The 22,478-nt window shown below is 39.8% G+C and overlaps 1 protein-coding gene across 1 annotated transcript in view; it reads left to right on the top strand.

The window, feature by feature from the left end:
• Nucleotides 1–22,478, top strand: part of plekhm3 (pleckstrin homology domain containing, family M, member 3) — a 41,093-nt gene that overhangs the window by 12,321 nt on the left and 6,294 nt on the right. The window contains 3 exon segments of the mRNA XM_046845245.1: nucleotides 6,565–6,710; nucleotides 7,285–7,478; nucleotides 14,271–14,334. Coding sequence (XP_046701201.1) covers nucleotides 6,565–6,710; nucleotides 7,285–7,478; nucleotides 14,271–14,334 — 404 coding nt within the window.

The raw sequence follows: 22,478 nt of genomic DNA, 5'->3' as shown, positions 1-22,478 counted from the left end.
CAAAATGAGCTGCCTGCTACCGGTCTCAAAAAAGGTCGCACAAAGGGCTGAAAAAGACAGACATTTTCAAATTATTCAGCTAGAAGATCAAGATAATTGACATCAGGTCTGTACCAGGAGTACCTATAAAAGGGATGTCTTAGAGAGGCAGAGTCAGAAGTAAAGATGGGCAGAGGCTCTCCAATCTGTGAACGTAAAAAGATTGTGGAATACTTTAAAAACAATGTTCTTCAACATCCAATTGCAAAAGCTTTGCATATCTCATCATTTACAGTACATATCAAGTCTAGTCAAGTTTATTTCTATAGCACTTTTCCCAACAGACATTGTCTCAAAGCAGCTTTACAGAAATCAACAGTCAAGGTGAACGGTGTGCATTTATCCCTGATGAGCAGCCGTGGTGACTGTGGCAAGAAAAACTCCCTTAGATGTTATGAGGAAGAAAACTTGAGAGGAACCAGACTCAAAAAGGGAACCCATCCTCATTTCGGTGACATCAAGAGTGTGATCATAAATCTTTAAACAATACAGAACACTGGAGAGTGAGAACTAACATGAGCACTGGAATGTATGATTATAAGTAATGTTCTTTCTACAGTCTTCAGTCTTTTTAACATTATCAAAAGTTTCAGAGAGACTGGAGAAATCTCGATGCATAAGGGACGAGGCCGAAGATCTTTGTTGGATGCCTGTGGTCTTCGGGCCCTCAGACGACACTGTCCGCCGTGCCATCTGCAAATGCCAACTAAAGCTCTATCATGCTAGTTTTCATTTTATTCAAATGTAAAAAAAGTCCCAACATTTCCGAAATTTGGGTTTCACTTAGAACAGCAATGAATTACTTTTACTTTATTACTGTTCACTACTGCAAGATGTGAAACAGAACTTTGAAGCACACATTCACTTCAGCACATTTCCCTTCCTCCAGTTTGCTTGAACCCTAGCTTTCTGTTGAAGCTTTTCACACAACCCCAAAGAAGGATCCTGTAGAGGGACACAAGGATGGCAGATCAAATAGGAAGGTTACAGCTGTTGATAGGACAATAGAAGCGAGCCTGGGAGCTGGAGTGAGGCACATGGGTCAGGTGGGGGCTCAGTGACTACTGTTTACATCAAAAAGGTGGTCAGCACATCTCTCTTAGCCACACACACTCGCCGAGACGCAAACGCGCCGCACACGCACAACCTCACACTCACCCCATCGCGCACGTTTTTTTTATTTTGTATTTTTGGAGTGGGTGTCAGCTTGAATAAAGGACATCAAAGCAGCAGCTCGGGTGTCTTTACTCTTGTATTGAAGCGAAGCGCCACCCCCACCTGACTGCTTCATCAGTGTTCTCCCATAGATTTAGTTTGAAAGCGCCAAAAGCGGGAACCTCGGTGAAAATCAGGGGAACAGGGGGACCCTCTCTCCGCCAAGCATTGTGCACCTCCTGTAGAACAGACACGCCTATTTCACCAGGAACCGTTGTAAACAAGGTACCTAGAAGTGCCCTTGATTTATTTTTTTTTGCCCCATCGGACACCATTTCAGGGTTGTGTTGTGTAGAATGAAGTACGCACCACAAAAACACATCGCTTTTACACACTTGGCCATATTGCATTGGTTTCCTCTCTGTTTGTCTGAAGAACCTTTTTGAAGGTGGCATTTGATGATCTTGTTCATTATCCTCTTTTTTTTTTTTTTTTTTAAGTGCTAAGCTGGACGTGCAAATCAGGGATGGGCGGTATTTATGATGCATGTGTTTCAAATAGGATTTTGCCATTTGTATTTGATGAAAAAATATATTTTGTATTAAAATAATTGTGTTCTGTATTTTTGTATATTTAAAACACTGTGAAATACTTTGTAAGAAGTCTCCATGATGACATCATAAAAATGCAGCCTCTGATTGGTGCCCACTCAGTAGTTTGGCCAGACTTTTTGAGATCAGAACAGAAAATAGATCCGTATGAAAGAAGGTGGTAAAGGTAAGAAATGTGCAGTCTGCCAGCTTTCAAATAGGAGTCCAATGATTGATAAATAAATATTTGATTGCCGAATATTGTACAATAATTGAATTAGGTCATGATTTTTTATACAATTGCATGAATAACTGCCTGACTCATAATTTACTGTTATTTATAATTAAAAATCAAATTATAAATTAGTTAGAAACTAGTCGCTATAAATACAGGTGTGTTAGTTGTTTTGTTCTGAATGTCAACATGAATGACTTGTTTGTCATTGAGTCGTTGTTGCTGATGTAAAGTAGCTCTTCATTACCAAACACCAAGAAACCAAATTAGAATACAATTATGAGTCATTCACAAGCTGTTAGACATTAAACTGTTAACTGGTTGCATGTCAGATTTATTGCACGACTCGACCAGAGAAAAGCTGTTGCTTTTAAACATTGTTTACCTAATCAACTGAGTTGGTGTAATGGTGAAGGAACAAATTGGTTAATAGGTGGAAGGTTTGCAAAAAAAAATTCAGTAGTTTATTTTGATACATATTGTGGCTGCTGTATTTTGTAGTTCATTTTGTTACACTTAAAGTTAAGGTATTTGGTATTTTATTTATTATATATTTATTTAAATACATTTTGATGTATCTTTGCCCAACCCTGGTGCATTTTTTAGCTCTATTTTAGCGGTCTCATGATTGACCCTAGAAATATGGTATGTGCTTTTTGAGCATCGTATTCAACATTTAGTCCCAATTTGCTCTTATAATAACCTTCACTTTTTGGGGAAGATGTTCCACTAGATTTTGGAGTGCTTATGGACATTTGTGTTCACCAGACACAAGGGTGTTAGTAAAGTCAGGTACTGATGTTGTGAGGTGAGGAGACCTGGGGTGCAGTCAGGGTTTACATTCATCCTAAAGGTGTTCAATAGGTTTGAAAATCAGATCTCTCTAGCGGGCCACTAAGGATCTTTCACTCCAAACCATTTATTTATGGAGCTGGCTTTGAGCACATAATGCTAGATTGTATTATGCCACATCCGAAAACGTCCTTTACAATTGTGTGCCTCCAGAGATGTGGTGTGATACAGATTCTGGGCACCAAATCTCCTTTCTTGGACTCGTGTCTATAGTGGACATTGCGGAAGCTGAAAAACATTTGGGAAGAGTGAATCTACAGCACTGGGTCTGTTCTGGAATCTGGCCAAGAGCCTTGGCTTAATAAACTATTCTCACTGACAGTTGGGAATGGCAATGTTTAATCAAAGAAGACAAACTCTTGTGATTTGTAGCCTGTGAAGCTTTCCCGAAGCGCACTTTGCTTTCATGGCTGTCTGTTTGAGTTTGGAGGAGCAGTCCTGTCATTAATGTTCTACTCTCCGCTGTGACACACTGTCAGCTTCGGATTTGTTTTTGCCTGTTGCATAAAAGCATAAAAACTGAACATTCTTCAAGCCGTATGCCTCGCTCGAAAACCTTTCTTAATAATAGTTTTCCCAACAAGTGAACGTGAAGTGAGCGGTACAGCGATGTGCTATTTTCAGAGCGGGGTGGTATTTGTGGGCTCATGCACTGATTACAGGGAAGCCATGACACACGACACCCCGCTGCGGGGTCTGTGGCTCAGTGCAGCGATCAGGCTCCCATCAGTGGTGAAGCAAAAGGAGGGGGACACCAACTCGGACTTTTTATAGTCTGGGGTCCCTGCCTCTGAAAACCTCAGGTTTACATTGGCAATGAAGGACCGTACGTGATGCCTGATTTCAAGCCCAGCTAGAACATCCCATTACATATCGGTTTAGGGGCGGGAACGAGTGGAATATTTTTCAGCTGGGAACTAAATAAGAGGAAGACATTTTTGAGCGTTTGAGCTCGGGGCTATTTTTGACGGAATGTATATATTTAAAATAACAGGCTACTGACTGAAAACAGTTTGTAGTTATATCGAAATGAAAACGAAAACAATTCACGAGAAAAAAAAAAACAACGGGAATTATTAACGTGTTTCTGCGATACTGATGGAATTTCAAAGAATCAAGCTAAAGTTTTTGTATTTATTGCATGTTTCTTGACTTAAATGTTGCTAAAAATGCAAATTTTTTTTTTTTACATTTCTATTTTATTTCCAATTCTAATTTCCATTCTTTACAAAGTGCAGATTTTGTTTCTTGTTTTTCGGCAGCGTTTAAAAATCGAACATTTAAAGGTGTCAAGGCTTTTATTATTAGAGGCTTTTATATTCGAATCTCGAACAATACTAAAGCTAAATGCAAACTAGAAGTGATGATTTTTGAAAGATAAAAATGAAATCGAAACCATTTGTGACATCCAAACAAACTGAAATAAAACTAAAATCTAAAAAATTCTATATATAAAAAACTAGTTAGAAAAAACTGTTAGTACAAAGTTGGAGGATCACAAGGAAACATAGGAAACCCAAACCTGCTCCAGCATGACAATTCCTCTGTGCACCGAGGCATCTTTATGAACATGTGCGTTACATGGGTTAGAGTAGAAGATCTTGAGTGGCCTGCTAGAGAGCTCTGACCTCATACCTATTGAACACCTTTGGGATGAATGCTAACCGCACCCCAGACCTTCTCACTTTATTTTTCATCAGTACATGATTTTACACACCCTTGTAGCCAAATGAGCACAAATGTCCACAAGCACACTACAAAATCTAGTGAAGCATCTTCCTAGAAGAGTGGAGTTTATTATTAAAGTACATGGGGACTAAAAAGTGGAAGGGGGTCTTTAAATACCACACGAATCTTATGGGCAGGTGTCTACCAACTTTTGTCCATATAGTGTATACAGAATGTTAGCTGTGTAGTTAAATTTCAACATTTACAATGAAATTGTAGGAAAAAATTATTAAATAATTGATGCCAGGGTGTGTGATGGTGTTACCACCAACAATTCAGTACAATTTTAAAGAAAATAATTGTTTTGTTAATTAAAGATCGGTTTATTTATCAATTCATGCATTTCTTTTCATTTCTCTTGAAGTTACAAAGACAAAAAATGGCTCGTACTGAGAAATAACAGAAGCTCTCCATCCTTAAAACTACCTCTGACTGCTGCAAAGACGTTTTCCCAAAAAAATGCTAATCTAATGCCTGCTTAAAGAAAGCTGCACCATATTGAGTGCTTTCTGATCAATCAGAATTGAGGCTTCAAGAGTGCCCTTGTGCGAAAATTATTAGCGAAGCATTATGGCACCCAGGTTCCTACTGCCCCATACCCCGAACTACACCTGACAATCATAACACTAACACTCTAATCAGTAAATAGTTTTCTCTTTTGTTCACTGGATCCTCCTTGGGAAGACAGACCTCAGTAGACCTCCCCTTTTAGGAGACTGTTTTTTCCACTTTGTTTTTGTTCCTCCATATCTAATCTCCCATCTCGCTGTCTTTCTCCGCTTGTGAAGTAGGCTGCCGACACCATGCCTCACTGAGAACAGTGCTCGTCTGCATAGCCGACACTTCGTCCTTTTCATTCTCTCATCCTTTCTTCTTCCACGTTTCTTCCGTGCAGTTTTAACTACCAGATGGCTCCGGATAAGGGACACCTGCTAAGTTTACCATCAGCTGTTTTGGTTCTTCGGGGTGAATCTCTTACATGTGGTGCCTAAATGTTTGACGAAAACACGGACTAGAAAGACATGAAAAAGACAAAGAAAGATGTAGGAAAGACAAAGCATTATTGTTTTTATTGAACAGGACTTCAATCTCCATGGTGGTCGTATTAGACACAGTTAGTGTTTGTTGTGGCTTTGTAGATTGTGGCTTTGGTGATGAAGTGATTTCAAAAGACTTCAATAAGTGAAGAACAAAACAATAAATCAGAAAGTAAATGAACAAATCCAAAAACATGATGACAATTTAATCAAACCGGAAAAAGTAGGTATAGTTTGCGAACAAAATACTTATCACTCATTGGATGAGACATCTGCCAATTATAATATACAGAAAGTAGGATATTGTCTTTTCTTATAAATCATTGTTTCTTGTACATAAGTTCAGCTTTTATTTTAAACAAATTTTTCTCCAATAGTACAACTTTAAATATTTTTTAACATTTACACACACATACTGACTTTATTCTGCCACAGCCTGTTGTACTTCCTGTATATCTCGATTGAAAAAATGTCTCGTCCAATGAGCGGTAAGTATTCCATTAACAAACTATTCCTACCTTTTTTCCGGTTTGTCTGAATTGTTCTGTTTTCGGATTTGTTACTGTGTTTTCTGAATTTTTATGTTTTCTAAATTGTTGATTTGTTTTGCACTTCTCGACCCCCGTACCCGAACCTTGTTTTATCTTTTGGAAATGCACTAAAATTGCTAACCTCCGTCTGACCAAGATACACACCATAAACTTGGACATATTAACAGAACAACACCTAGTCTAGTATTAACCGTGGTTGACCTTTAGTAATGATTATCAGAAGTCGTACTCATTAGAGCGCTTTATCTCATGCGATGACTTTGGCCTTTGCACAGTGATGCAATGCTTCATAAGATAGATTGTCTATTGTATTTGTATCTGTTGGTTAATCTCAGACTTTTTTTATCTCCCCCTCACCTCCCCTACCCTCCCTACAGGATGTCAGAGGCCAGTGGGTTTGTCTCGAGGCAAGGCTAAGGTTTGCTGCTACAGTGGATGGTACTATTGCCAGAGCTGCCACCAGGACAACCTTTTCCTTATTCCTGCTCGACTGCTGCATAACTGGGACACGAGCAAACACAAGGTGCCTGCAGTACTAAAATGACACACTTGAGTAAAATGTAATGCATATTACAGAGGATTAGATTAATTCAGTGTGGGTTTTTTTTATCAAGCGTTGCACAGATTCAGAGAGCTGAAATCGAGATCCGCATAGCGTTTGAAGAAACATGAGCGGACTTGGTCGTCTCTGACTCTTTTCATGGCTGTATCATATCGTTACACGTAGAGGTCGAATGAATCGGTTTTGCTGATTAATTTGCACCGATAGTCTATTGCTGGAACTTTCGGTTAACGGCAAAAAAATCTATAAGGATAGTTTTTCAGGGTTGCGTCCTTTGCTAGAGGGGCTTAGAAGGTCCGCTGTCATTACGAGATCGTCCACTAGAGCCGAATCATTGAGCCACGTGCTGTTTGTTTTTACACAAGGCTGCGCACTGCACGGAAAGCGCTACGTGCCATTTTCTTTAGAACATACTTGTGACCCAGTTGCGACTTTTCCACCACCTGGTATTGGGTCAATGCTTTGGGACCTCCGCACTATACCTTCTAATAGATGATAAAATTGTGTAGTCTGACTCAATGAAATTTTCCATCAGGTGTCCAAGCAAGCGAAAGAGTTCCTGGAGTTTATTTATGAGGAGCCCTTGCTGGACGTGAAGCAGTTAAACCCAGGCCTCTACGAACACTCGGAACCTCTAGCTGGTGTGCTGAAGCTGCGGCAGCAACTCAAGTCTCTCAGGGCTTATTTATTCAACTGCCGGGCCACCGTAGCCGAGGACCTGCGTCGCAGGTAAGTGCATGACCGAAAACTTACATGAAATTAGTATCAGCACACCACGAAACACAGAAGCCACATGTGAGGCAAAAGAGAGCTGGAATTGCAAGAGTGCACGTAGATTCCTCAGGCATACTTTGAGTGGAAATATGAAAGGCCTATGTTTATATGAAGGGCTCCTCACTAAAAGGCTTGTCTCTATGACAAATACTCTGTGCCCTCTTCAAGGTCAGCTTCATATACAGAGTGCACGTGGTTTCACTTATCCATACGGGAGGGGGTTTAGAACCCTTGACAATCCTATGCTAAAATCCTACACAATGCAATGCTGAATTGAATAATGCCGACCACATAGAAACGAGAAGGAAAAAGAATGGCCGTAGAAGCGTTTAAAGCAAGGTTGTGGAAAAAAGAATAGTGCAGACTGAGTAATTCGCGACTGTTTACCACTTTCAAAGACTTTCTTCGAAAAATTGTCCATTTTGGACTCGTATGAAGGACTCTCGAACCGAAGTCGCAGCTTCTCTCTCTTTTTTCTTGTCGAGCCAATACGAATCCTTGAATTATTGAAAGGGCCAGTCTGCTTTTTCCGCTCGGTCTTTTGAACTCCATGGTGACCTAGGCTGTGGGAGCCTGTTTTTGAAGTACAGACGATGCGCTTAGTCAAAGGCGGAGTTTGGTCTTGAGCACCCGTCGAAGGTCCACCTCTGCATCATCCCCTCGGGTTCTGGAGCTGTCCCAGCTGGACCAGCAGGAGGTGACTTTATCTGGCCGGGGTGTTTATAGGCCGCCTCTAGACGCGGTCATCACCGGCGTTCAGGTCCAGTGTTTACGGCCAGGCTGCGCGCCGGCAACGACTAATGCTCTGAATTTCTAAACAGTGCAGGATTAATGAGGGCAGTGGCACTAAAATATTACCCCCGCAATCCATCGCCTAGCCCAGACACCCATCAGTGAAGAGGTGGAGAGTGTTTACACTGAGAGCAGAGAGAGCCGTCAAAGCAAACACTGCACAGCCTGATATAATGCACCTCCATGAGCACATGGGCACCCACACACAGGCATGCAGCATGCTTTTTTATGCATTAATGCATTTTATACAAGATAAAGTTTCACATTTTTGTCCTTATACAAGGGTGGGCAAATCCTAAATATGTAAGCTAGCCCACTGAACAACAAAGTCAAAGCTACACTAAGTGTATCCTTTCCTGACCTTGGGAAAAACTGTGAATTAATACATACTATAGAAAATAGGTGAGTATCTGAATCCCTGGCAGGAGCAACTTTATGGAACCATAGTCATTTATATGTATTTCAATTAATGCCAGATGCTCTCTTTTTGAGTGACTATATATTAAAAAAATATGGAAATCTTTAACAGTATAGAGTCATTATACTGCAATTAAACACTGCACATGTAGCAACTATCTTACCCAGATTCCCGAACGGTTAGTGTGATAGCAGCTCCTGTATTTGTACTCCTGAATGTCGACAAGCCCCCTGTATCTCCTGGATACCGCCACCAACAAACACTGCAACTCAAAGAATATATTTACTCTGTGGCTGAGAGAAAGAAAGATTGACTGGAGCCAACAGAACACGTATTAACACCCAAATAGAGATAAAGAGAGAATGAGAGACTGGTGCTATAACAGACTGACACGATGGCAGAGAACCATAAAGAACATGCATATGCAGTAACAATAGGGGATTTTAATAGTATAATTTGCTTCTTTTATTTAATTTTTTTTATCCTGTACAAACAAATGTTTGTGGACACTTGACCTGTAAGATTCATTTAAACATCTCATTCCACATTTTGTTCCTATTTGCTGTTATCAATATATAAGATGTTCCACTAGATGTTGAAGTGTGCTTGTGGAGATTTGGGATCATTCAGCCACAAGGGTGTTAGTAAAAATCAGGTTAGTTCAAATGAAGGGGAAATGTCATACCACATCAAAAAGACATCCTATACAGTTGTGTGCCTTTTAAATGTTAGGGAAGACCCACATATGGCTGTATAAGTCCCATATCTCAATTAGTTTGTCTATTAGTGTACCTAGATGTTAATACCATTCTTCATATCTCATTATTTGTGTGTTATTATTTGTGTCTTGTTTGTAATTTGACCTTTATTGACCCCATCCTCATTGTTCCATCTTTTCTTAGCAAAAAAAGGTACAAAAACATTACCCTGAGGATGTCTTTTTGTGACTTCAGGTTCATTTCATAAAGTTCACATATCTTTACTATATATTGGATACACCTGCAGTGCATATTAACACAGTAAGAAGCTGGTTAGTGCTCACAGTGGTGCCTTTTTTCTCTGATAACCATTACACCTCCCCAAAACATAAAAGTGGAACTTCAACCTTGTCTTAACAAACAATCCTTTCCTTCTTGCCTCGGTTTAAACTGAGATTAGTTCAGAAATATCCGAGTCTAATGAGAATCAGCCCAGAGCTCTGAATAAAAGCTAATGGACTGCTGCTCTACTCCATTCCATTAGCCATTAATTTACTGCTGCTTTCATTTACCGCTTTTGCGACTATCACTCAGACATTTTAGCCATAATAACAGAACTTAGACGGTATACGATTGCAAAAAAAAACTTCAAAGTTGTAAATGTTAGCTTTATAACAACTTGTTTGTATGATGAATAATGTAGTCAGAGAGCAGCAATGACATCACAAGATAAAAACATTTATGCAAATTATGGTCGAATATATAATACTGTACTTTAGTGTTTATTTGCAAAAACCCTGCAACAATATCATTTAATATGGTTCCCCCTAAAATGGCACGTGGATTTGTCAAATCTAGAGCTGTTGCTATCGATTATTTAAGTATTTGTGTATTCTACCGATTATTCCAACGATTAATCGATTAATAATAAGAAGTATTTTTCTTTATTAAAGAGCAATGCCAAATATACAAAAGAAAATAAGACGGGTTTCTTAAGATCAACAATTACAAGTGTTTCCTATTTAGAAAAAAAAAAATTGTTGCTAAAATTGCACACAAGAATATCTGAAAACTAAACCCATTTAATGCATTTAATTAAAAAATCAAAATGTATATACAAATATATTCATTTCTGATTACTCTTAAAAAAAAAATTTATTTCTGTTTGATCCCAAACTTTGGATACTTTGTCTCTTTCTTTGGCCTGAATTCTATGGAAGCCTATTTCTGCCACATAAAAAAAAAAAAAAAAAAAGTTGCCTAATTCTACAATTATGAAATTGCAAGGAAAATAGTCGGAATCGCAAGAAAAAAAATTGGCATTAGCAAACTTTTTATTTAATGTGGCGGAAATGGACTTCTATATGAATCTTCTCCTTATCCCTCGCTGTTTTCCACGTGTTCCTCCATTTTTCATTCTGTAGCGTCTTCTGTGTTACCTGTCCAGAGCACTCCAAAGTTTAGCGGGTGGTGCGTGAGTAATAATGGTCCGTGGGACACACAGTGCTCCGTGTTTAGTTAAATTGACTAAACGATTAATTTTTTGGATCGAATTACTTGAGGAATCGTTGCAGCCCTAGTCTAATGTAACTGAACAGTGGACTCACTAGATGTTGCCTAATATTTAAATAATAGGCTTTATTGCTTTGGTGCTCAAGCAGAACCATGCAGAATATCTCAAACCTGTGAAATCTGGATTGTTCCAGGTTTGTATATTGTATATACCAATCTACTGATGCTAAACTGTACATGGATGATAGAACATGGTCCCCATGTCCCTTTGTGTTGGATTAGTGGTATAGAAAGTTGATGGATTTTCCAACGATGGATTTTCCAACGTTCACACATATTCCATTAGATTTTCTATCATCCATGTACAGTTTAGCATCAGTAGAGTTTCTCTAGCACTGGAGTTTCTCTAGCACAAGGGACACTATCACACACACACACACACAAAATTTGGAAATTCTAATCAGCCTATAAAGAATGGTTTGCCATCCTCCCACAGTCCAAAGACTAGTCAGTATTAATGGGTTGTTCATGAATGATTCGTTCATTTTGAACTGGACACGCATGAACAAAACATCACAAAATCTCCATAGGTTATGTACAGGAAACAGAAGTGAGCAGTTCATCTTCTGACTGGTCAGTGTCATTAGTTTTTATATCATCTGACTCCCATATACGTTATGCAGTGCATTACACAGGAAACAGAATTGTATAGTTCATATCATGAGTCCTCTGCTCCCAGTCGTTCGTTCTTTTGTCCCATGACTCCCTTATACACTACGTTTTTATATGTACATATATAAGTTATTGGAACTATAGTCAAAGTTCATGTATGTAGATGTGTTGGGGATCCGCAAATGTAACATTTTGTTTTATTTCTAATATAAGAAAAACTAAATGCCTAGAAAAATTATTCGTTCATTTTTATAAAATGACATTCAAAGAACCAAGTCGCTATGATCCGATCTTCTAGACAGAGTACGAGGGGGAAAACCTCCAACGCATCGGGAAAACATGGAAACTCCTTCAAACTCCGGAAGTGCGAGGCAAGCGTGCTAACCACTAACCCACCATGCCTGCTACTATTATTCAAATTAATAAGCAGTAACAGTTTTAAAGTCTTTTTTTTGTGTATGTAGAAACCCTCCAAATTTCCCTGTATCAGCAAACCCTCATACCTTCACCCACACTCTTATTTCTGTACATGCGTTCTCAGCTATTCCAGCTTCCTTTCCGCACCATTTATACTAAATTACTCCCTTACTGCTCACAATTTATTCTCCGTTCTCTTTTCTCATCCCGTCTGTGTCATTAGGAGCTCTTTTCACGCGCTGCCAACCAACATCCTCTTTCTCTTGCGCACACACACACACTCACACACACACACATGCATGCAGTATCTGCCACAAGTCATCTCTTTTCCCCCCAACATCTGTACAGCAGCCTTGCAAAATGACCAAGCTCAGCCACAGAGTGGAATCAGGGTACTATTAACTGAGAGAAGCTTGAGATGCACTGACAGGCCTGACCATGTCCCAGAGGAGTCATGCTTAATCAGTCCGGTTACCCTGCCCCTTGGAGCAATGAAGACCAGCATGCCCTGTTCAAGTAGATGGCTCTGTAGCTGGAATACATGACTGAGATGGGGGTGAGCTGCACGGGTTACAGTTGAGTTTTCTTTCGTGGTTTTCGTAACGCTGTGAAAGTGTGATTGTCTGCACTGTTCCATGGATTCATCCGAAAAGAAAATATGCGAATGCTGTAGCATAAACTTTTCCCTTTACTTTGACTAGGAGACTCCAAACTGTTCCAGCATGTCAATGCTCCTGTGCTTAAAGCCAGTTTCATGAAGATGTGCTTTACATAGGATGGAGTAAAAGATATTTAGTGGCCTGCAATAGAGCTCTGACTTCAACTAAATGTGGAATGGGATGTTAAAAAAAAAAAACACATATAAAGAAGAGACTTTATTTGTCATACAGCACAGTGAATTTTATTCTTTGCATATCCTGGCAATGTTAGGAAGCTGGGGTCAGAGCAAAGGGTCAGCCATGATACAGGCACCCTTGGAGCATCTATCTATCTATCTATATCTATCTATCTATCTGTCTATCTTATCTATCTTATCTATCTTATCTATCTATCTATCTATCTATCTATCTATCTATCTATCTATCTATCTATCTATCTATCATCTATCTAATCTATCTGTCTATATAATCTATCTGTCTGTCATGTATCTGTCTGTCGGTCTGTCTGTCTGTCATCTATATGTCTGTCTGTCTGTCATGTGTCTGTCTGTCATCTATATGTCTGTGTCTGTCTGTCTGTCTGTCATGTATCTATCTATCTGTCTGTCTGTCTGTTATCTATCTATCTATCTATCTATCTATCTATCTATCTATCTATCTATCTATCTATCTATCTATCTATCTCAGGTTATCTTTGAAAGCATAGGGATTTATGCTTCACTTAGAATACACTTCTTTGTCTTTGTTCTTTGTCTACAGAGAGTGTGACAACAATCTAATACTTGAACAAAAAGGATGCATACAAATGTGATCATAAAGCATTATAATGACTACGTGAGATGTAAAATGTTTGTGACAATAAATCCATGACATCATTACTTCAGTAAATGCATTCTATTTTTCTGCCCAGTCGAACCTGCTCACTCACTCACTTTGCCTGGCCACGTCACTCACTCTCATCTCTCTCGTCCATCCATCTATCCATCCCAGTTTCTTTTATTTCTCCCCCTCATTCACACCATCATCTCTATCGATTGCCTTTTATTCGTTCCTCCCTTTCTTCCTCACTCTCCCTCCCATCCCCTCTTTTTCCGGATGCCTCTGTGGGCTCTTGATTTGTAATGTGAGCCGGCGTAGGCGACTGATGGAGAGAGCGAATGAGGAGAGCAGAGTACGAGAGGGGTGAAGAGGGCCATAATAGGCATCCAGACAGGAGAAAGAGATAGAGGCAGACATTTAGAGAGAGAGAGAGAGAGAGAGACGTCCCACTTCACCTGTAATAAGGGAGAGTGCTTTTAAATGGCTGTTCCATAGGCCTTTTCCAATTCACTTAAATTAACCCCTATTTTCCCAGTCATTTGGACTCATGTTGCCATAGATACAGAAGCACAATGATGGGATAGAGCTTGTTCTGTGATGGGGAAGAGTGCATGTGTGTATATCAGCCTTTTTAATCTTAGTGCAGCGTGATGTGAAAGTGTAAGTGCGGAACAATAGTACAATATAATGCCGCACTTATATTATACACTTTGGTGTTGGTGCTGTATTGTGTGACGATTCATTCGTGCTGTTTCTGCAGGATTTTTCCAAGGGAATACCTGTTACAGCACATTCACCTGTACTCTCTGGCCGACCTCCAGCAGGTAAGAATAAAGTACATTACACGCACACACATTTTACTTCAATTCAATTTTATTTGTAAAGTTTAACGATGGACCTTGTCCCAAAGTAGAGTCGTAGAACAGGATTTTTTCGCAGTGTATAAAAACACTTCGTAAAAGTCTTACATTCCCTGTTTTAGGTCGTAAATAATTAAACAGGTCTTCATTTTCCGTTGTTCATGAAACACTAACTCTAATGATCATTGAAATGCTTCTGTAGCACTTTAAGAATGTTTGTGTTTTTTTCCGTGGTGTTCTTTCTTTCGCTCGTCCACTGTATTTCACAATTTAGACCAACATGTAATCAGCTTTCTGCCACAGACGTACAGTACAGACCAAAAGTTTGGACACACCTTCTCATTCAAAGAGTTTTCTTTATTTTCATGACTATGAAAATTGTAGATTCACACTAAAGGCATAAAAACTATGAATTAACACATATGGAATTATATACATAAAAAAAGTGTGAAACAACTGAAAAAATGTCATATTCTATGTTCTTCAAAGTAGCCACCTTTTGCTTTGATTACTGCTTTGCACACTCTTGGCATTCTCTTGATGAGCTTCAAGAGGTAGTCACCTGAAATGGTCTTCCAACAGTCTTGAAGGAGTTCCCCGAGAGATGCTTGGCACTTGTTGGCCCTTTTGCCTTCACTCTGCGGTCCAGCTCACCTCTAAACCATCTCGATTGGGTTCAGGTCCAGTGACTGTGGAGGCCAGGTCATCTGGCGCAGCACCCCATCACTCTCCTTCTTGGTCAAATAGCCCTTGATGCCTTCAGTGTGACTCTACAATTTTCATAGTCATGAAAATAAAGAAAACTCTTTGAATGAGAAGGTGTGTCCAAACTTTTGGTCTGTACTGTAGAACGGACGGAATAGATACTTGGCTTGAAAGAGAGAAATTTAGGTGTGTGTGTATGTTTGATGTTGTGAAATAGGTCTTAAATTTCATTCTTAATGCTTTTAAAAGGTATGAAAAAGTCTTTCATTTGACTTGGTGAAACTTGCAGAAACCCTGTATAGAAATAAATAGATTATTAATAAAGATATTTTAAATTCTGGAGTGGGTTAGATGAAGTGGTAGATGGTGTACCTAGGAATGAAAGATTGCTGATTGGGGCAGACTTTAATGGCCATTTAGGTGAAGGGAACAGAGGTGATGAGGAGGTGATGGGTACGTATGGCTTTAAGAAGAGAAATGTGGAAGGGCAGATGGTGGTAGATTTTGCTGAAAGGATAGAAATGGCAGTGGTGAACACTTATTTTAAGAAGAAGAAGGGATCATAGGGTGACGTATTAGAGTAGAGGAAGGTGCATACAGGTGGACTATGTTCTATGTAGGAGATTGGAGACTGGTGTTGGCAGGGGACAGTGCAGCTAGACAGCATCGGATGTTTTGGAGGCGAAGAAGAGGAGGAGAGTGAGGACTGAAAGAAGAATAAGATGGTGGAAACTGAAGAAGGAAGACTGTAGTGTGAGGTTCAGGGAAGAGGTCAGACAGGGGCTCGGTGGTGGTGAAGAGGTGCTGGATGATTGGGTAACTACTGCTGAAGTAATGAGGGAGACAGCTATAAACGTACTTGGTGTGACATCTGGAAATAGAAAGGAAGACAAAGAGACGTGGTGGTGGAATGAGGAAGTGCAGGAAAGCATAAGGAGAAATAGGTTGGCAAAACAGAATTGGGATCAACAGATTGAAGTAGTCAGGAAAACAAGGAGATGCGGCAGCAGGTAAAGAGGGATATGGCAAAAGCCAAGGAAAAGGCATATGAGCTGTAGGAGAAGTTGGACACTAAGGAAGGAGAAAAGGATTTGTACCGATTGGCCAGGCAGAGGGACAGAGCAGGGAAAGATGTGCTACAAGTTAGAGCAGTAAAGGATGGAGAGGGAAATGTGTTGACTAGTGAGGAGAAGGTGTTAAGAAGATGGAGGGAGTATTTTGAGCAGCTGATGAACAAGGAAAATGAGAGAGAGAGAAGGTTGGATGATGTGGACATGGTGAAGCAGGAATTGGATAGGATTAGTACAGAGGAAGTGAGAGCATTGTTTAAGAGGATGAAGAGTGGAAAGTCGGTAGGACCAGATGGATGACATACCGGTAGAAGCATGAAGATGTTTAGGAGAGATGGCAGTTAAGTCTGAGGATCAGAGAAGCATGTGAGGGTGGTGCACTACATGTATGGGGACAGTGTGATAGCAGTAAAGTGTGCAGTAGGAACGAGAGACTGGTTCAAGGTGGAGGTTGGACTGCATCAAGTATCGGCTCTAAACCCTTTCCTTTTTGCAGTGGTGATAGACAGGTTGATGGATAAGGTCTGGTGACATAAAATCTCCATTCATTATAGTTTTATCATTGTTAAGGATATCAACTGTTCACTGATGGACAACTGATTACAAAACTGTTCATTGCGACTCTAAGCCATTATAGTTCAAGTAATCACAGTCCAAGACATGTTCAACAAAAGAAAGGGGGATTTTCCTGCTCAGTAGGTGCTGGCCTTCTAACTGCCGATGCTCCTGAAGCCGGGTACAGCTTCATCCCTGAGCTCTGAGCTACAAGTACAGCAATGACTCTGAAATTACAAACACATTTTAAATCTTTACAAAGCAGATGTTCATCTTAATGATGCCTGTTTTTTTCCTACTTTGAGCATTATTGAGTGTCAACCATTTATTATTTGTATAAGTAATGTGATTACACTCCATGAAGAATAAGTACATCCACCTTCGATTCATGATTGCCTGATTTGAAGCTGACTAAGTAAAATGTTAGCACAGATTAGCTTTGCTGGCCATTGGCGGTTATGGAAGATCTTTGTGTGAACTTTGTGTAAATGGGAATGAATGGGCTCAAGTAGTAAACAGATCCTTCCAGTGTTCTCGTGGTTCACCAAATTTTCTCCAGTGTATCATTAAGAATTCCATCCACAGAGCTTTCTGCTGTCAAATACAAACATGGTTGTAAGAGGAATTCCTCATGATACCAGGAGGACCATGTTACGCTCGCTTGGAATTTGTGTTATATAATTAGCCGACACCATGTGTAGAAACCTGATTATTACATCAAAATATGGTTGTTCTCCAAACTGTTGACACAAAGATGGAAGCAGATAATTGTCTACAGTGTCTTACGTAGAACGTAGAGTCCCAAACGTGTTTCAGCATGACATTGCCCATGTGGTTGAAGCTGAAGAACTCAAATCTTACCTCAATCCTATTGAACATTTTTAAGCTGAAGTGGAACACAGATTGCACCCCAGTCTTTCTCATTCAGTATCTGAATCTGATTTCACATTTTTGCAGTTGTGAATAAATGTTTACAGATCACCACATCCACACCTCAGTGCAAATCTGGAGTGGGATGTTCAAGAAGCTCATGTATTTGTTTACGTTAAAGTATTTTGACTGTATAAAGTTTATATGCAATATTAGTGATGTAAAGGTGTCCTTGGATTTGGTAGATGGTTGGTGGGGTTGGCTTGCGGATTCAGATTCAGAAACCTTCTGGACCTCATACTAGTCACACAGCTTATAAGCAAGGTTGGAAACTGTCTGATTTCTGTAAAAAACTGTAGAAAGAACATTACTCATAATTTCCAGTGCTCATGTTAGTTCTCACTCTCCAGTGTTCTGTATTGTCTGAAGATTTATAATTACACTCTTGATGTCACCCAAATGAGGATGGGTTCCCCTTTTGAGTCTGGTTCCTCTCAAGGTTTCTTCCTCATAACATCTAAGGGAGTTTTTCCTTGCCACAGTCACCACGGCTGCTCATCAGGGATAAATATACATCATTCACCTTAAATTCTGTAAAGCTGCTTTGAGACAATGTCTGTTGTGAAAAGCGCTATAGAAATAAACTGTTCCTGTTTTAACTCGAAACAACTAATGAAATTTCCAAATATGTTTTAGTGAACTCTTTTGGTTTTGCTATTGCATTGGAAAAAATTGGATCAGTGCTTCTAGATATATCATATAATGGTGTGTTGGAGTCTTTTTAAATGTTGTTTCTGTTCTCCAGTATGATGTTGAATCAGGAATTATGCATTGTCTTGATGAGTGCAACATTTCCAGAGCAATTCTGGTATTACAGCCAGCTTTTTTTTCAAAAATTCTTTTTACGGTGCTCAACCCCGGGAGTTTACACACAACCTGAGAACAGCAACAGACAGGAAATTAATGAGTTATACATATATTGTGAGTTATATCATATATTGTCTGTTTAAAAAAATGTGAACAGCGCATGTAGGACGTTCTGGAGAAAAGGTGAGGGAGGTGAGATTGAGATGGTTTGGACATGTGCAGAGGAGGGACATGGGGTATATCAGTAGGAGAATGCTGAGGATGGAGCCACCAGGAAGGAGGAAAAGAGGAAGACCAAGAAGAAGGTTTATGGATGTGGTAAGGGAAGACATGCAGGTAGTTGGTTTGAAAGAGGGCAAATGTAGAGGACAGGGGGGTATGGAGAAGGATGATCTGCTGTGGCGACCCCTAATGGGAGCTGAAAGAAGAAGAGCTGCTTCTATTTCTGTCACTCTGTATACACATTTTTCAGACTTTTGGATTCAGATTCAGTAATATAATTGTATTATAGTGGTATGCGTGCAGGTCTAGAAAAATGACTATGATCACAAGTTAAGAATTAAAATATCCAGAACGGATGTCTAAAATCTTGAAGGAAGAAAATTTATTAATTAATTCCTGATATTTTCAGTATTTTCTTTCAAATTCATTTCCCCCATCAAATTACTTCAAATACCAGACCTCTAAAATGGTTTGTTTTCAGTGTCATATTGGACACATTAGAGTTTAAAATGTTCATAATTTTTTTTTTTTTCTGATTTCAAATTTTTGAGCAGTAATGTAGATATTGAAATTGCATTACAATTTTAATTCATCTTTCCCACAACCTCCTCCTTCCTCTCCTCTTAACTGTTACTTTGCCGGCTTTCATTCCCTCTTTTTTTCTCTTTTTCCTTTCACTCTGTCTCCTAGCAGGAGGGTAGAGTCTCTTTGCCTGCTCCTTCTTCACCCTGTGTCCCCTCCCACCCAGCTAACTAATTCGTGGCATTCAGAATCAACAGGCAGAAAAACAAAGTGTGACAGGCCTTCATTCTTCACAAACACCCCACTCCCTGACACTACCATTCCCCTCTGCATCTTGTTTGCACTCCCTTCCTCACTTGTTGGATTTGTCTTTTCATTCCTATTTTCTTTACCTGTGAAGAATGGAGAAATTTAACAGATAGTTACAATTTTTAATGGTCTTTTATAATATTTTAAAACATTCATACAGCAAAGCGCATAAGAGTAAGTAGTAAGTATTGTTTATAGTAGAGTAAAAAAATGTCTTTTCGGATTTTGTTGTCTTCATTTAGCAATTTTCGATTATATATATTTCAATTGGAAGTCCTGACTGACTTCTTCAGACTTCGAGGACTTTTCTCATTCTCGTCACATCGCTCTCTCTTTCAACATGCTAATTGGCTTACCTTATTAAGGAGCCATTTTCTTTTAGCATGGCTGCCTAATGCCAGGTCCTTGGTGGCCCGGGAATGTTCTCCCTGCGTGTCGAGGTCACTGAATGCTGAATAAGTAGACACCAGAAACTCTATAGTGCATGAAAGCACATGTACTTGCCTATTCAGTTCCAGCAAAGCACTACGAGTTTAGTGTTGTCTTTATTTAAAAAAAAAAAAAAAAAAAAAAGTCTATTGGCCATACTTGTTTGCCTAAGGCTTGCCCAGATACAGGTTTTGTTTAGGTATTGGCTTTTGTTGAGCTTTACATCTAAAAGAGTTTAAAGAGTGGCCAAAGATGTCCCACATGAAGAGAGCCATATAAATGCTAATTGTTTTGTATGCATTATACTAGATGTAACGGTGTTCGCCCTGCCAATGACCTATAAACAACTACAGAGGCACAAAGGGACATTTAGTGACTTTGGGCCATCATTGACATCTCACATTAAGTTCTTCAGGCGTGTCTCCTGCCATTACTTTTATTCTCTTAGCAATAAGGTTTTGATGGATTTCAGATGCCACTTTATCTCCTCCACCTACATTCATTCGCTCATTATAGTTTATATACTATAGAAATGCATTGTGTAGGTATGAAGTTACTGAACATACTGCCCTTTAGATGACCTGTTTAACATTGCAGTGCGTCCATACGGGAAACCAGTAAATAATTCTGCACAGTCTGTGGCCCATGGAAGACATTGCACGATGAAATAGATAAGCTGCAAATAAATTATCTACACCAGTGGTCCCCAACCCCCTCCGTGGGTCAGTTCGTACCAGGCCACACAGAAAGAATACATAACTTACATTATTTCCGTTTTATTTATCTGATTTTGAACAATGTTTTATTTTGGAAAATTACCGGATTCCCTTCGCCACATCTGTCTATGACTCACTCTTGATGCATGTCATGATGCCTCAGCCACATGTCTTACCTACATCCACTACCTTCTTAAAGGGGCTGCTCTGGCCGCTAACACATAATATATTACCACTAAATTGAAACCCCCAAGCGAGCAAAATGAACAAAAAACAACATAGTAGATTCACGTTTATTATTATATTTAGAAAATTCCAGTTTTTATGCCGGTCGTATCATTTTATTTTGATGTGTTTATCCACCACACCTTAAAGGCCGGTCCATGAAAATATTGTCTGACATTAAATCCGTGGTGCAAAAAGGGTTGGGGACCACTGATCTATACTGTAGGTGTATCTGATACAATAGACATTGAGTCCAGGTACAAGGTAGGTAAGTAATAAACTAGCACTGTATTGGATCTAAACCCGGGTGGTCCTGTGGCAGCTCTAGCATGTGCGGTTTTGACAAGGCTCATTAACAGCAAAACCGTAGCCCTCTTTTATTGTGATATATTATGACACATGCCTTACTTGGTTGAGTACGGTCAAATTTTTCATGTGTATGTGCAGTCATCTATCCATGCTCTTGTTTTTTTACTTCATACATGAACTTGTCTTATGTACCCACATGTACACTTTCTGTACCCCCCATATCCCCCATTTCCTTTCCTTTCTCTCTTCTTCCTTCCCTTGCCCATACTTACTAACATGCTGGCTCAACGGTGATAATCCTGTTTTGCCAGGGCCTGGCAGGGAGGGTGTTATCCAAACAGAACTCACCCTCTTTTTATCTGTCTAATCCTGGCCCTTTCTCTGCCTCTTAATGGAGCAGGCGAGGACATTAGGGCCCAGGATGAGGAGGGGATAAAGTACAGCGCGTTAAACAGCAGTTTTCAGGGGATTAGGCACTGGACAACAAAGCAGACGCGGGACAGAGCCGAAGGGTGGGGGGTCGCAAGACTGGAACAGCAGCCAACACCCGTGCTGGCTCTGAATGTTCATTGAGTGGAAGTGACAGGCTTGAAAAATTGTTTGGAAATATAAATTATTGAGTTGCATGGGGTATTCAGGAACACTTCGGGGACACTTTCCTAGCCTCAGGACAACGTTAATAAATTATATTGGGCATATTAACAGCTTCCTTGTTTCTCTACACTAGCGCTTGCCCTGCTTCTCAGCCCTCGCTAAATTATTAAGATGTTTAATTACTTCTTCTGTCAGCACTGATTAGGGGCCATATATATCATTGTTACTTGGGTGACTGTGAGTGTGCTAGGCCTCGCCTCTTTGATTACTGGGCCGCAGCAGTTCCCATGACACACGGCAGTGTAATTCTCTGCTCGTGCCCAGGAGAGAAAGGCTGTTTTGGGGGTAGGTCGAGGTTGTTACCTCTGGGCAGTGGCGAGAACTGGGTCTGAGATGAAAGCGGCTTGATGAATGGACGGTTAGGTGTACTCCCTTTGCTCAATATGTATACAGCTTGCTATGCTTTTTGACGCATCAATAAATCAGTGTAATACCTTTTGGCAACCGTGTTGCAGCAGTTGAACCGAAGATATGATTGCATTCAGTTGACGGTCATACTTGTGGTGCGCTCTGATTATTTTTTTTGTTTGAATTAAAATGGCATTTTTTACATTTTAGTCAGCTATCTTTCTTCTTTTCTACACCATTGGTGGTCAGTAGAGTCAAATGACACACACAGCATTAAATTAGTCCCACTGGATAGGAACACGGCACT

This window comes from Silurus meridionalis, chromosome 3, assembly GCF_014805685.1.
Source record: "Silurus meridionalis isolate SWU-2019-XX chromosome 3, ASM1480568v1, whole genome shotgun sequence".
Classification (NCBI taxonomy): domain Eukaryota; kingdom Metazoa; phylum Chordata; class Actinopteri; order Siluriformes; family Siluridae; genus Silurus; species Silurus meridionalis.
Note: the sequence above shows the minus strand (reverse complement) of the source record. Positions and strands in the feature narration are given on the sequence as shown.